Below are 15509 nucleotides of genomic sequence, written 5' to 3'. Positions count from 1 at the left end.
CGAAGACTTCTGTGTCGCCATGAAGCGCTCGGCGAAGCCATCAACACCGGTGGTGGAGACTGGTGAATCGAGGAAGGTAGTTCTGTCTGCACCCTTGATCTCTGTCAGATTCAGCCACAAGTGGCGCTCCAGCAGGTCCAGTAGGTCACGGAATGCGGCTGGGTCAGATCCAGACTGAGTCAGGACCGGAGGAGTTTGGCTTAAAACACCTGGAGGACTCCCATGTTGTGAAGGGCGGAGCCCGCTTGGCCAGAGGACGCGTAGGCCCTGCCAGCGAGCGCTGAAGTGGTCCTGCAGTGACGGATGAGCTACCTTGCATTTCCATCTAATAGCAGTGCGCTGACAGAGGTGCCCAGCCACGGATTCCTTGAGAGGGACACCGTTGATAGTGGTGAGAGAGGTGAATGTGGAAGTGCGTATGCGGTCCGAGTAGGGGGTGTGCCACTACTTGGTGAGCTCGTTGTGAACTTCTGGGAAGAAAAGCGCTGCTCGCTGACAAGGGGCCTTTTGCTGGCGCCCCTGCAGGCACCATTCATCCAGAGGACTGCGTGTGGGGTTCTCTGGGGCAGACCACTCGAGTCCGAGCTCCTCGGCGGCTTTAGAAAGGATGCGGCATAACTCGGTGTCCAGTCCAGCTCTGTTGTCGCTCTGGTCTCTAGACGGTAAGGGGGGGGACCAATCCTCCAGGTAAAAAGCGGCCAATGACATGGTGTCATCATAAAGGACCTCTTCAGAATCTCCAAACGAGACAAGGCCGCTCGCATCACACAAGAGACGTTATTCTGCGCGGGTGAAGAGCACGGGAGAAATCTCTCTTTGAGGAGAGAGTGAGGCACGCGGGATTTGCGCCGGCGTGAGCTCACTCATATCCAATTCTTGTTCCGAGGTTCCTGGGAGGAGAGAAACGGGAGAGCTCTAGAGGGCCACAATCACGGCACGGCATTTGTATCGACATCATAATTTTGCAGAAATTTGCTCTTTTAATTGTCGCCGGATGGCCGCAGGGGAACGTGAAGGCTTTCTTGCAGAAGAGTCAACGCGATGTGTGAAAATCGTCGCTGAAGGAGAATAAATCTGAATCCTATGGTGCATGGGCTGCTTATATGGGCAGATGCCCCGCCCCCTTTGGCGGGCTCTGTGCTCGGCTTGGCGGGAGGTGCCCCCATTGGTTCGCACAGATACACCACATCGCCATAGGCTCGTGCAGTTCCCACTGCTCAGCCAATAAGTGCACGCAGATCAATGCACTGTTATGGCTGTGCAGTAGCACTGCATTATTTTATGCTTCATAATCTGAGAAAAGGGAGTTTCCCCTTAGTAAACGTTTTGAAAGTGAACCTCTAAAGGTCTATATACCACAATAAATAAAAATAAATAAATCCCTTACAGATACAGAGGCCACAGCTATACACCATTCTAATTGACATATAGAAACCCATCTTTAAGATGACAGCGAATGATATGCCTGGATTCAGTTCTCTGAAGAATAGCAGAAGTACTATTCCTGTTTTACACCATAGCTCAGTCTCTCTCTAGTTCAACTCCCCAAACCACAGTCGATGTACAACTGACTAACTCACTTCTGAGTCACACAGCAGACCTACAGCTTATGTGGAAGAAGGGTTGGTGGGTGGGCACTGGACAGAGAAGCAAGAAGTTCTGAAGAACTTAATCTATTTGAAATTTACAGATGTCTGTGACACATCTGTAATCCCCACTTTACAGAATATGTGCGTGACTGATGTGATACAACAGACAAAGGTAATTATGTTTTACCTTATTATTTTGATCTTCACAAAAAATTGTGAATAGACATAGAATAGCTGTGCATGTAACACTTTGTTTTGATAGTCTACTTTAGATATTCGACTAATTATAAGTAACTTGTGTCAACTGGCAGTTATTAGAGTGTTGACTGTCTATTTAATATCTGCTAATACTTTATTGTGATGGTCCAGCAACAGACATTAAGACTATAAGTATCTTTGCAACTATGTCAACTAACCCGAACCCCACCTAACCCTAACCTAACCGTCTACTATTAATAATGAAAGTTAGTTGTCATGTAGTTGCAAAGTTACTTATGGTTATAGAATGTCTAAAGTGGACCGTCAAAAAAAAAAGAAAAAAAAGTGAAGTGTAACCATTGTACATTATGGCGATTTTATTATGAAAACATAAATTCAAATAGAGTGTAAAATACAAGTTAATAGCATTATCAGTGTGATTTAGAATACAGAAATATATGCCAATTGTTAAGTTTGTGTTTATTTTAATAGCTTCATTGTGAGATCTATTAAGTCAACATATGTTGCATTCTATTTCCTCACAATACAATTATTGATATAACATTTTGGCATAGTTTGATGTAAACCTTAAAGATCCCTTGTGTGAATCTGTATTTCACCAAATGAATATAATTCAATTTATGAAAACCTGTCTATCTGTTAGTTTTTGTTTGTCAAGAGACTGTGCATATTATATATAAGTCATTTCTAAATTTAGAAGAGGTCAGTAAAGTGAAACTCACTAAGCCATTGCTAAGAAAAGAATGATGCAGGAAGTCGGTTAATCATATGTAAAACTTGTGCCTTTGCAGGATGAGTGCTGTGAGCATGATAGAGCTAGAGGAAAATGGTGTATTCATGTCATAGATCGAGATAAATCTGAAATATTACAAATGACAATTACTGTATTCATTCCCACATTTTGATTCGTTTTCTGCCATTAAAAAATAGATTGTAAAAGCAATCAAGCATATTAAAACTAGGTTAACACTCTACCCAGGAAACACAGCTGACTGGAAAACAAGAAACTTCAAGCATGTGCCTGTACACTGCTGAAAAGGAGAAGTAGCTGGAGTTTAAAGTATGTTATTCATTTTAATATAACCCGAAATGCCCTTTATCTGTTAGTGATATCATTGAATCTGAACATTTTTCTTTGTTTCATTTCACAGATGGACTTCTTTCGTCAATACTTCTGGGCCGCATTACTGATGGTCATCATTCTGGTGTCTGTGGTGATAGTAGTAATTTTCATTTTCATCAATATTTGCATCGGTAAAAGAGGTAAATCACATCTGGCAACTCTACAGAGGTTTTGTTCAGGCACGCAACAATGTAAATATGTAGAGCATTTAATGAGAGTATACTCATTTTATTGAGTATACTCTGTTTATTAGCCACAAACATGTTGTGAAAACTGTGCAGAACACTCTCAGAAAAAAAAAGCTGTCACTGTAAAAAGTTTCGTATATGTAACATTTAGGTACTAATGCACATTTAGGACCAATACCTTTGAATGTACTAATATGCACTCTTTAGGTACAAAAGTACCTTTTGAAAGGGTATACCGCCCCAGTGTAACTTTTTTTCTAAGAGTGAATGAAGAACTAGATTATACTATAAAACAGTAAAACCAAATTATTGTGAAATATTACAATTTTAAAAAACTGTTTTCTATTTTAATGCACTTTAAAATGTAAATTATTCATGTGATTGTAAAGCTGATTTTTAGCAGCCCTCTTGTCTTCAGTGTCACATGATCCTTCAGAAAAAAAATCCAATATGCTGATTTGGTGCTCAAGAAATATTTCTTATTATTGTCAATGTCGAAAAAGATTGTGCTGCGTAATATTTTGTGGAAATCATAATATATTAGGATTCTTTGATGAATAGAATGTTTAAAAGAACAGCATTTATTTGAAACAGAAATCTTTCGAAACATTATAAATGGCTGTACTGCACTGATACAAATGATTCTGTGGTGAAATAAATACCACAAAAAAAAGTAATTTCTCTCTGAATAAGTTTGTTCAGGCAAGAATTTAAAAAACAAATTAAATTCTATTTTAGAACTCAATTTAAGCATGCAGCAGATATATCAACGTTATAAAATTAAGTAAAACCTATAGGCCTACTCAACTTTTTGATACTGGTGTTCCCATTATGCTCTGGGGCATGAATAATTATTATAGCATTTTTCATTGCTGATGTATTTACACTGTTATATAATTCCTGTTGTTGTTAGGTTTAGTAACTTGCTGTTTTGTGACATCTGGAGTTTTCTACTCAAAATGACACATTCATACTGAAAAATTATTAATCGAATGTTACCAGTTTTGTGTATTGTGTACCAAGTATTGAGATCTCTGTGTTCTGTATTGTCTATTACCTATTATTTACTTAGATTTTCTAAGTAAAAATTAACCTTTAATAGCATGGGTTAATTAATTCAGTGTTATATTGTTTGAGTAAAATGTAGGCAAGTAGTAACTAGTAAAAAATTACTATGCAAACTTTAACTGGCCAAATTAAGTTGTTTTTAAATTTTTTAACTTAGATAAGTAGATTTAACTTAATTCCATATGTGAAATTTTATCTATGCGTGCAAAAACTTGCAAAAGAAAAATCAAGTAATTTTTACCTATTGTTTTTTCCCCCAGTAGAATGTATCCATGCTGAATAAAAGCATTAATTTCTCCACCTCAACCTATATATATATATATATATATATATATATATATATATATATAAAGACATATGGACATACAGTGTATAGACAAAAACCATATTGACGTAAGAAGCTTTAGTTTTTACACTTTTTACTCCATTATATAATATTACTGAAAAGGAATTTAATAATACAATATTAGTTTTAAGGAAATAATTCGAATTTAAAAGGGGTTTTGAAGTAGGTGTTTGAAACCGACATACATCTACAGGAAACAACAATTTCACATAGGGCCTATATAGTTACTGAAAAAAAGGCTGTGCGACCACTTCCTTATTATAACAGTTTGACTGTTACGTACCACTGTTTGATTAATTTTATTTAACATTTTTCATGTCAATCCTTCAATTTTGTTTGCTCTTTTTCTAGCTGCTTGGTACAGTACACAAGCAAAGGCAAATCATTACGATGGCACAAATTTGAAAAAACAGTAAGTTTGTCAAGGTCATTTAAGTCCAGATTTTTATTATACTCAAAAATGTGTTCACACTAAAATGAATGACTTTTTCCATTACAGGGACTGCCAAGTTTATCACATAAACTCTGAGAATGAGAAACCACCCTTACCTCCCAGAGATCAGTTCATGTCCATGGATTCTGGTCAGTTTCGTTTTAATAGATGCATTAATTTACTTTATTCTATAGCCCTGCAATGACACATAGCTTTTGTAACATGTCTGAACTCAAGAGAATGAGAAGTCTCATGAGGGGTGGGTGAGATGACTTTCAAAAGCTTTATTTTAACTTTCAAAAAAATAAACAAAAGCAGCTTTTCAGTTCTACACAGGTGATCCGTAATTTGGTAGTCTCATGTCAGTCCATCAGATTGACGGCAGAAGGTCTGGATTTTTCATAGGCTATAGGACCACCCAGAGGTCCTCTGACTGATATGTAAAAGCAACAACATTTCATTCAACATCATGTTCGGGGGCATGAATATGTAAAGTCAGTGTTTCTAAAATAACAGACCAAAAAAAAAATTTCATTCAGGAATATAATGCAAATTTACTGCAGCAATGGCACACCAGTCTCCAATTTTTTTTAAATAAAAAATAGTTGATCCTGATAAGCATTCATTGTCACAGTTGTAAACACAACAACTTCCTTCTTCCATGAGGGGGATTGGTGTCACGATGGCTTTGTTTCCAGAGAAACTGTTAAAGACCACAACATGCACATCTCCCAGAAATCCTGTAGAATACAACCAGTCGGATGATGACTTCACATTTTGTGTGCCTTGAGCATCAGATGTTCAGCCAATGGTCCATGGGCATGACGTTTGAAGCTGAGACTAGCGTGTTGGTATCTTTCATGCAATGGAGCCACTGCAGAGAGGCTTGGTCCGAACAGAGAGTGAAGGCTTGTTCCAGGAGGCAGTAACGGAGGCTGATACTGCAGGGGTTAGCTCCAACCCCAATTAAAACAGGCAAGTGTGTTGAGGCAAGTTGCAGGACAGTGGCCCTTCAGGAGCAGGTTTGGACAGACCTGACCTACCGGATCGCTATGCATACTTTCTAGATGGTCCTCTATCTTGCTTCCCTCTTTGAGAGCTTACGGGTGAGGTACACCACCGGGCGCTCCTTTCACTCAACCACCTGCGAGAATATGGCTCCCAGCGCCACGTCCAATGTGTCTGTCTGCAACACAAAAGGGAGATTAAAGTCAGGAGAGTGAAATAGCAGCCTGTCACACAGAGCAGCCTGGGTGAATGCCTGCTGACATTGCTCCGTTCACTGGACCGGATCTGGGGCTCCCTTTTTAATGAGATCAGTCAGGTGATGTCTGAATAATTAAGCACAAACCTATAATAACCAGACAGCCGTAGGAACTGTCTAAAAATAACACTGATGGAATCCTGTGATCCATACATAGCCCAAAGAGTTACTTCCCTCAAAACTGGGACGAAGTGGACTCCATCTACAGCTGTACATCAGGGTTAGTCAGCCCTTAATCACTGAGACATCGTTGGCCATGTTCAGCAAGTGAGAGGAGGCCTCACCCTTGGAGATAGTAGACCATCCTGGCACAAGGCAACTCTTTCTCAGCGTTGAAAACTTGTGGTTGAGGAGGTGTGTCAGCAAGAGCAAGCAACGAGATGTGAAAAGGCTATCTCCCAAGCAAAGCAAGAGCAGCGGCTGAGTTGGAAGGGAGTAGAGTGGAAGTTCTCTTGGAAGGAGCTCTGCGGCATGAAAGCAAAATAATTTCCTGTTACGAGCCACCAATAATGTCCTCCCATCTCCAGTGAACCTCAGCAAATGGTACGGAGAAGATTATACGTGCCTCATCTCCAGTGAACCTAAAGGACATCTTGGTTGGCTGCAAGGTAAGCTTGATGCAAAGGCACTATACTGTACATGGAGGCACAGCAGGTGCTGAAGTATCTTGCAGAGTCATTGGATTCCAGACAGACCTCCAACAATGCCTTACCTCTCCCGTTATGATGTTGTGCTCCAGTAAAGGGGTTTATGGGGGAAAGGGCAAGGGCAAGGGAGGTCAAAGTGAAGACCACAGATACTGACCAGTTGGGTGGAGCTTGTGATTGGAAGCTTTTAGTTGACCTGAATCAGAGGCTTTGTTTCCCACCCGAAGTTGTAGTTACCAATCTCAAACCAGACCTTGTGCTTTGTTCCTTCACACTCCACTGCCCTGGGAGGATGCTGTGGAGGAGGCCTACTAACGCAAGACCCTTAAGTATGTTGAAATAGCAGTCAACGTTGAACAACGTGGCTGAAAAGCAAAGGTTTTCCCTGTCGAAGATGGCTGTCGAGACTTTGTTGGTAGATCTGTCAGCAAAATTCTTAAGGACTTAGGAATCCTAGGCCAAGCATGTCAGCAAGCTGTTAAGGCCAACTCCAGTGCCGCTGAACAAGTGAGTCGATGGCTCTGGATTAAGAGGAGGGACATCGGTTTGGCCCTGTGACAACAGAGGCACATAGTGGGGTAAAAGCAGAGTGGGGCCCAACTGGAATGCCAGATGTCGCTGATGAGCCCTCTGGAGGTGTCATGGGCATTTATAATTGAAACACCAAGGAAAGAGGGTGCCCACCCGATGACCCCAATGAAGCCTTGTACTTCCCTCCCTCCATCCCTTTCATCTCCACATCACATCTGTTCCCCACTCATCTCAGGAAGCTGCAATAAAAGCATTATTTTATAATAAAAGCATTTTGAGAAAAAATAATACGCAGCCACATGGTCCTCAGCCTGCTTGATGGCCTGCGTCAGCAACATCAGGTGGTGGCACTGGACCCCTGGATACGATGCCACATGGTCCTCAGCCAGGCAGGAACCGGCGAATATTCAAGATATTTTAATAAATAAATAAACGAATACAAAACGAAAGTAAAGGCAGGAGTCCCTCACGGACGACTGCTGCCACATATAATAAAACAGAAACACAACATAAAGTCCAAGCCTCTCCAAGCTCCTCTCTCGTCCTTCACTGTTGTCGCTCCTCCTTTTATGCTTCCGCTCCTCCGTGAAAGATACGAGACCGGTGCATCGCGCAGGTGTCGCTCATTATCAATCACGTCACCGGCCTCGCGCCGTTCTCTCACGGGCCTCTGCCTCGTCCTGCTCGCCACATTCGTCCCTTTCAGAATCTTAGTGATGAACTGTTCCAGGACCATCAGACCGATGATCTCATCAATGCTGTGGGGCTCTGCTTGTAACCACCATCGGCAAGCATTGTGGGGCTGCTGTCACGAATGGTTGGCCGCTCTCCCCCAGCTCAATGGACTGAAAGCACAGAAGATGTTGCTCTGGGCCAACTTCCTGTAAGATGGGCTACTTGAGGTCACCATTTACCAGGAGGTTCTGAATGAGAAGCTTTTGGGCGACGACTGGGCTTTCCTGGACAACAGCAGGATGATGCACACTGGTCATTGTGTGCCCAGCCACCCACATGCCATATGGGTACCAATGGACACTGCGTCTGGAGCCCAGCCCTCATGGCTCATCAAGTTCCGCAACATCTGCAGATCCTCCTCCTTGGCCCGGAGGAGCAGACAGGAGCGTTCCTCTTGCTCCATTCTCATGTCCAAGAGGGCCTGATGAAGATCTCCTTTCAGGTTTTCAGCACCGACAGACGATGACAAACGCAGACAATCACCAGATTCCAGTATGTCACTTCTCAGACATTCCACGACCCGACAAGTGCCAATTCAGCATGTTCAATTGGTGAAAACAACACACTGATCTGACAAAATCTGACGAAGTGTCTGTTGCCATCTGTCAGTGCAGAGCGAATTGGCCCTAATTTGTTTGAACTCAAGGGAAGGAGAAGTCAGGTTCGGCAAGATGACTTTCTAAAGATTTATTTTAACATATAAAAAAAAAACTCCAGTACAAACAGAAAAGGGATTTTGTTTTTAGCTCCATGCAAGTGTCTAAGCTCTCTTCCCATCCCAGGGAATCAAAACTCCAGTTTTGTGGCTTTAAATACACATGTATTATAAGCTAGGGTACTCCTACATGTTGGGGAAAAATATATATATATTAGCTAATATACACATTTTAAATGGACAGTTTTTCTTTTCCAGGAAAATTGATAAAAAAATATATATTGATGACTTATGTTTCATTCAGGGGTGCATCCAAATGTTTGTCCAATCAAATGCTTTCTAGAATGAGAATGGCCTTCCTTCAATACCACCCTGACTAACAATTGTTTATTGCGGCCAGTTCGTGGCCATGACAAAAATAATCAACACACTCACCACGCTCTCCCACCTAATTAGGTGCTGAGACCTATATATCAATCCAAAATGCAAAAAAGTCTGCACTCTAAAAATATTTCATTGTAAACAGGTGATAACTTAAACTTTTCGGCTGATGACGGCAAAGAGGCGAAACGTTTGTTAACTTGACCTCCTGTTTACAATAAAGTATTTTAGAGTGCAGACCTTTTTTGCTTTTCATGACAAAATTAAATAAATGAACTCTTCATTCTGTCATACTTTTTCCTACGTTAACAGAAAAAGAAAAAAAAAAACTTTTGCTCTTCATACTTCTTTCTCTCAGCATATAAGCAAAAACCCTCTGCAAAAGAAATGTAACCAGTTTGATATCATGTTCAAATTTCCAGTGGATCAGAGTTATGAGGAGGTGGAGCCTGTGCCGGACTATGTTGTGGTTGAGGAGTCACCCCCTCCTGGACCCCACCAACCCGTCTTCACGCCCCAATACACCACAGTCCGGAAAAAAAGCCAAGACCAAGACAGCGAGGAATATGATGACGTTGAAATCCCCACCAACTGCGACAGTGATGATTATGATGACGTAGGGTAAAAGACGCAACTCAACAGTGGCTCTACCTACAACTGAGACACGAGAAGGCCTAGAAACCAGCTAACTTATTTCCTACAAAGTACTATTCTATATTATTTAAACAGAAGCAAGTACTAGTAGCATGTAACCTGCGTTTACTTTCATTTATGTAAAGCGATCTTTCACTTCCTATTAGAAATGCAATACGTTATTGTGTACCATATTGTTTGGAAGTGGTTGTGTATAGATGTTGATGAAACTTCTTAAAATAATAAGAACTGTCTTAATGCCTATAAATTATATTTGCACTGCATTTTTCTTTTATCCCTGTAAATCTGTGAACTAAATGCTTTTTGTAAGACATCAACAACACACAATCAAGCAGTACTCAAACTTTTTACATACATTTATTCTTAAAAAAAAAGAAAAGAAAACAAGTAAAATGGTGACGATCAATAGATATTTCTCTTTCACAGCTGCTCGATTTGTGATCGCTGTTGTGCAGGGCAGCAAAAGTCAGTTTTTTTTTTTTTTTTACCCATGCCCACAGTCAGAGGAGCATTATGGGCCTTGCAGACATTTCGAGGCAGATGATTTCTGTGCACACAAACTGCAAGTCTCCCTTTTGCTCGGTGAGTAGAGCTCATGTTCTTTTGTACACTAGAGAAACAAGTAGAAAAGATATTTTCTTTCTCTTGCTCTCAGAGATGTCCATTAATCGGCAGGCACAGGGGTGCTGAGACTAGCCTCCTAGTCGCTGACCCTCACCCCAGGCAAAGCCTCCTGGACGCTCCTCAGGGAGAGGGTTGTAGTTGGCATCTTCCTCAGGTGTATCAAAGAGCATCTTACTGGAAAGGTTGAAAAAAAAAAAAAAGGGGTTTTACTTCAAAGCAAAGAGTAGAATGTTAACTAGAGGTTTTTATTTGATTGTTTTTGGGATTGAGAGGATAAAAATGGCACATTGATGGCACGCCAATCAACAGTTTGAGAAGAGTCTCTTATGCTCACCAAATCAGCATTTATTCATTTTAAAAAATACAATAAAAACTGTAATATTTTGAATTTACACCTTAAAATGATGACGGTTTTCTATTTTAATAAATTTTTAAATGTCATTTATGTATGTGATGCCAAAGCTGAATTTTTGTCACATGATCCTTCAGAAATCACTCTAAAAATGTTGATTTTATGCTTAAGAAACATTTTTGTGAGAACAATGATACCATTCAAACATTTAAGGTAAGATTAGAGAGAGAGAGAGAGAGAGAGAGAGAGAGAGAGAGAGAGAGAGAGAGAGAGAGAGAGAGAGAGAGAGAGAGAGAGAGAGAGAGAGAGAGAGAGAGAGAGAGAGAGAGAGAGAGAGAGAGAGAGAGAGAGAGAGAGAGAGAGAGAGAGAGAGAGAGAGAGAGAGAGAGAATGTTACAAAATGATAATATTACAAAAGATTTCTATTTAATAAATGCATTAATAAATGTCATAAATGCAAATAATTTATTGATTCATATTCATTGAACTGTCAATTCATCAAAGAATCCTGAAAAAATAAAAAAAACTTTCCACAATAATGTTAAGCCGCAAAACTGTTCTCAACATTGATAATAATAAGAACTTCTGTCACCCGAGTACCAAAACTGCATTTTACAATGATTTCTAAAGAATCATGTGACACTGAAGACTGGAGTAATGATGCTGAAAATTCAGCTTTGCATGAAATATATTCAAATAGAAAACAGTTATTTTAATTTGTAATAAAAATACAGTAAAAACAGTAATATTGTGAAATTCTGATTAAATAAATGCATCCTTGGTGAGTATAAGAGACTTGAACAAAAACATGAAAAAAAAAATGTCATGTTCCAAAACTTTTGACAGGATATATTGAAAGCCCCTTGACATTGTGAAGACATTATTACTCACAGGATAGTGGGAGTCCTCAGCCATCTGCTGCCACCTGGTTGGTTGGGAAACACATCCTCTAGAAAGTAGTACACGTGTCCCACTGCGATGCCTTATATTAAAATGACAGAACATATAAACTTACAGTGATGTATAAAAAAAAAAAAAATCATATCATATTAAATTCTGAATTGATAATGAATAAAATTTGACCCATTTGTTGTCAAAGCGTGTCAGTAAAAGAAAAGTGAATACATCTAACAAATCACTATAAGTGTCTACCTAAAAGGTCCACAATGATGGAGTTTCCCAGCAGCAGAGAGAATCCCATGAGCACCCATGGGAGGAAGGGCGCCTGGAAATTCAAAAGGCCAAAGAAATTCATGCGCACGTTTGGGTTCCTCCTGCTCCAGATATACACCAGCATGATGGTAAAAGCCTGACCTAAGAACACAAGATTCACAAACGTGCCAAATATCTGCACAACTATTAAGAAAACCACTATGTATTTGAGCAAAATGTAACACAAAGGCAATGTTTATGTTTAGAAGTCTTGAAATAAGGGAATATTGTATGCATATTTGACAAGTTTTAGATGTTGGTTCTTCACATGATTTTATTAAACGCAAAATGAGGTCAAACAGATCATCTTTCATGGTTGTTTCTATATTTGTCTAAGTGTCAAGGTTAGAGTAAGATAAAAGTAATTTTGCTTTTTGCATTCAGCAGACTTGCAACCTTTTTATATATAATCAAAGCATATTAGACTATATGGCAATAAAAATCATCTAGATTGGAACTTTGCCTTCAATGCAATATGTATGCTCAACTATTACCGTTTTTTACACTTATTTTATTACCAATACATGTCCTTTTATTTACACTTTCAAAGAAATGGCAAGTAAAACATTGACCTTTTTTTAAGTATAAAGACTGAACTTAAGTTGGACTGTGACACTATTTTCTTCTGTAAACAAACTTTGTTGCATTATTTATCTCTGTAAAGCTGCTTTGAAACAAACTGTACTGTAGCTATATAAATAGCTCTATATAAATAAAGGTGACTTGACTTGAAACACCTTTAATTTTCTTGTAAAATGCACTCCAATAATCTTCGACTTGAATGGCAGCAGCTAAGGCTAATCTTAAGGCCTGTTCCCACCAAGACCGATAACTATAAAGATAATGATAACTATAATAGCGTCCACACCAGCGGTTGATATTGTTCTGTTTATTCTAAGCGCACGCAGTACTGTTTAAAGCGAGTTACTTTACCAGAAATGACATTTTCTACGAATTGTATGAATAAAATGATTCAAAATATTGTACACTACAAATTTAAGCTTTTTCTGGTAAGTTCTTATCAAACAAGAGCTTACCAAGAAACATTATTTATGCCTGTGTAGAGCATTTCGAATGATCATTGTGAATAAAATGTGCTCATTACTGTAAATACATAAACTATATGAAAACGTGAAGGATACAGTCATGAGAAGGCCACCGAAGAGGAACATAAAGACAAAGTCAGCGGTTCTCCCTCTGAAGGATCCCTCCTCCAGCATCCGACAGTACCGGTACCTGTGAGACTCCAGTTAAGGAACTTCAGACTCTATCCCTTACACACACTGCCACCTTCACAATCAACTGATTTACTATCAATATATTATGTTTTAAAAAGGATACAAAAATATCATGTTGAATAAGAAGTTGAACCCAACCGGACCAAAAAACAAAAAGTTGGTTATTAGCCGCCATACCTATGGACACACACACACACACACACACACACACACACACACACAAATAAATTAGAATCACATAGGCTACTGTAATATTAACCTTATAATTATTAACCCAACTGTATCATATTTGATATATACATTTCCAAGGCCTCTAAATTATCAACATTATCAACAAAAGTATCACCATTTCCACAAAAATGTAAAGCAGCACAACGATAATAATAATAATAAGAAATGTTATTACATGCTGCAATATTAACACTATAAATACAAACCCATACTGGATCATATTTAAAACATGAATTTCCAAGGCCTCTAAATCCATATGATCAACACTCACAATCAACTAGGCCTACATGCCTTGTCATCTGATTGATGGTTAATACTTTTTCAGTAAGTAAAAGGCCTTTTAGTATAATTCTAAAAACACCCCGTCAGGTCGTGATATATGTGTCGCTGTGACATCCTTAATGCCTTTTATAAGAATAACTATCAAGATGAACCTCTACTGGACTGTTTTTTTTTTTTATCACGTAAAAAAACATGAGTATCAAACTTGATGCAACAGGCTTTTTGAGGAATTTGTTCATCGTTGTATTGCATTGTTTTGCCATCCTCATATCCACAATACAATCTACAGAGCTTTTATCATAAATCTAAGCGTTTACATATCATGCAACTAAGAGTGAAAATGTATCATATTTATAAGGAATCTGTTATAAAAATCTCACTGATCTATTTACATTCCTTTACAACAAGAGAAATTGCATATTTTTGTTCAGTGTGGGCCTCTGAATAAAAGTATGATATTCTCTCAGTATATCATACTACACGGACCATAAAAGCCAGATGTATCAAAGAGTACACTAAATATAAAACAGACATGGAAACTTTTTTTATTTTTTATTTTAAGGTTCAATAAACTGTTCCACTTTTCTGACTATTATTGTATATGTCAGGCTTTACGTGGATACAAACAAAATGAGGCACAAAACTCTTCAAAGAAACACAATGACACTTGCCTGATAATTCCTCAATATTAAATCTGGGTTGAAGTAAAGCTGGAAAGGTGTGATGAGTTCTAATTGCTGCAAACACAAAGTAAACATCACAGTCAGATACGAATGACATGTTGTAGGTGAACAAACAGTGATAATACACTCAAATAATAACTGAAATCAAAAGTAAAGTTACTTTTAACAGCTCGTTTGAGGTAACGTTAAGTCAGCTAAATGAATATAACGTTAAACACAGGAATTAAGATATGAAAATGCAGAAAGTAAACCTCCTCAAACTGGAAATCAAACTAAGTGACATGATGTAAACCTAGACCCATTACACTTAACAGGACTTTACATAAATACACATTTTACAGGCGGGTTTTACGTAAACGTGTCCTAATAAGACCACAGCCAGTCTGCCACAGGATACCAGCTGTGTTTCAACTGCATAGGGACGAGGCCACGGATGACAATAGCGCTTAAGACCCTAATATTCGTCCAATTTACTTACCACGGCTGCTGTAGTGAGTACGCAGGCGGTGGTATAAGCTCTAGTAACTACAGGAATCTGTAAATATTCCTGTCGGATTGTCTGGTATGCCATTTTTTGGAGGAACAACGCGGCTTCCGGCACCTTCTTGACACGTCATCACCTGGGCAAGCAAATGAAGGAGGCGGTTTTAGTTTGTGATGTTTCCAATTGGTCAGTGCTTTGTGAATACACTGCTCGGATTGGTCGTCTAAAGTGTCGATCATTGCGTTATCCCGGTCATTTGAAGAATGGCATTTTTTGATTGGCTGGTAAAGATTGTCAATAAACGTATGCAAGTTTCACCTTTGGACTCCTCATGCCATGCGTTATATGGAAACAAATATTATGAATAAACAAATATTATTAATAAACAAGACTATATTTTTAGGATCGACTGTTTTAACAAAGGTTTAAAGTTTGTTACAGACATTAAATAAATCAGGTGATCTATATAACTACAGTGCATTTGATGAAATTATTGGTATAAATGTAGCGTCTCAAAAATAATATTTAAAATCCGTTCGTTGTTCATATTGAAATAAAAATATGTATAAA

At 38.9% G+C, this 15509-nt stretch overlaps 2 protein-coding genes across 2 annotated transcripts; one reads left to right on the top strand and one right to left on the bottom strand.

The window, feature by feature from the left end:
• Positions 1-1516: 1516 nt before the first annotated feature.
• On the top strand, positions 1517-10096 carry scimp (SLP adaptor and CSK interacting membrane protein). The gene is made up of 6 exons (XM_079606046.1): positions 1517-1761; positions 2788-2868; positions 2960-3071; positions 4885-4945; positions 5033-5115; positions 9602-10096. Exons 3-6 carry the CDS (start codon positions 2960-2962, stop codon positions 9802-9804), a joined length of 459 nt encoding a protein of 152 aa, XP_079462172.1. The 5' UTR covers positions 1517-1761; positions 2788-2868; the 3' UTR covers positions 9805-10096.
• Positions 10097-10171: 75 nt separating this feature from the next.
• derl2 (derlin 2) lies at positions 10172-15172 on the bottom strand. Its single transcript, XM_079606041.1, has 7 exons — positions 14934-15172; positions 14444-14509; positions 13363-13436; positions 13164-13257; positions 11962-12157; positions 11701-11791; positions 10172-10631 (listed from the first exon to the last, which is right to left on the bottom strand). The coding sequence occupies exons 1-7, from the start codon at positions 15024-15026 to the stop codon at positions 10526-10528; spliced, it is 720 nt and encodes a 239-aa protein (XP_079462167.1). The 5' UTR covers positions 15027-15172; the 3' UTR covers positions 10172-10525.
• Between the last annotated feature and the right edge of the window lie 337 nt (positions 15173-15509).

This window comes from Phoxinus phoxinus (assembly GCF_949152265.1).
Source record: "Phoxinus phoxinus genome assembly, chromosome: 3".
In the NCBI taxonomy this organism is placed as follows: Eukaryota; Metazoa; Chordata; class Actinopteri; order Cypriniformes; family Leuciscidae; genus Phoxinus; species Phoxinus phoxinus.
This window is presented reverse-complemented; position numbering and strand designations above follow the sequence as displayed.

Coding starts and splice junctions, on each gene's coding strand:
- scimp (XM_079606046.1), top strand. CDS start 2,960: ATGGACTTCTTTCGTCAATACTTCTGGGCCGCATTACTGATGGTCATC. Junction 4,946..5,032: donor GGCACAAATTTGAAAAAACA/GTAAGTTTGTCA, acceptor TTTCCATTACAG/GGACTGCCAAGTTTATCACA. Junction 5,116..9,601: donor GTTCATGTCCATGGATTCTG/GTCAGTTTCGTT, acceptor TCAAATTTCCAG/TGGATCAGAGTTATGAGGAG.
- derl2 (XM_079606041.1), bottom strand. CDS start 15,026: ATGGCATACCAGACAATCCGACAGGAATATTTACAGATTCCTGTAGTT. Junction 13,258..13,362: donor TTATTCAACATGATATTTTT/GTATCCTTTTTA, acceptor GGAGTCTCACAG/GTACCGGTACTGTCGGATGC. Junction 12,158..13,163: donor TCGGTGGCCTTCTCATGACT/GTATCCTTCACG, acceptor ATAGTTGTGCAG/ATATTTGGCACGTTTGTGAA.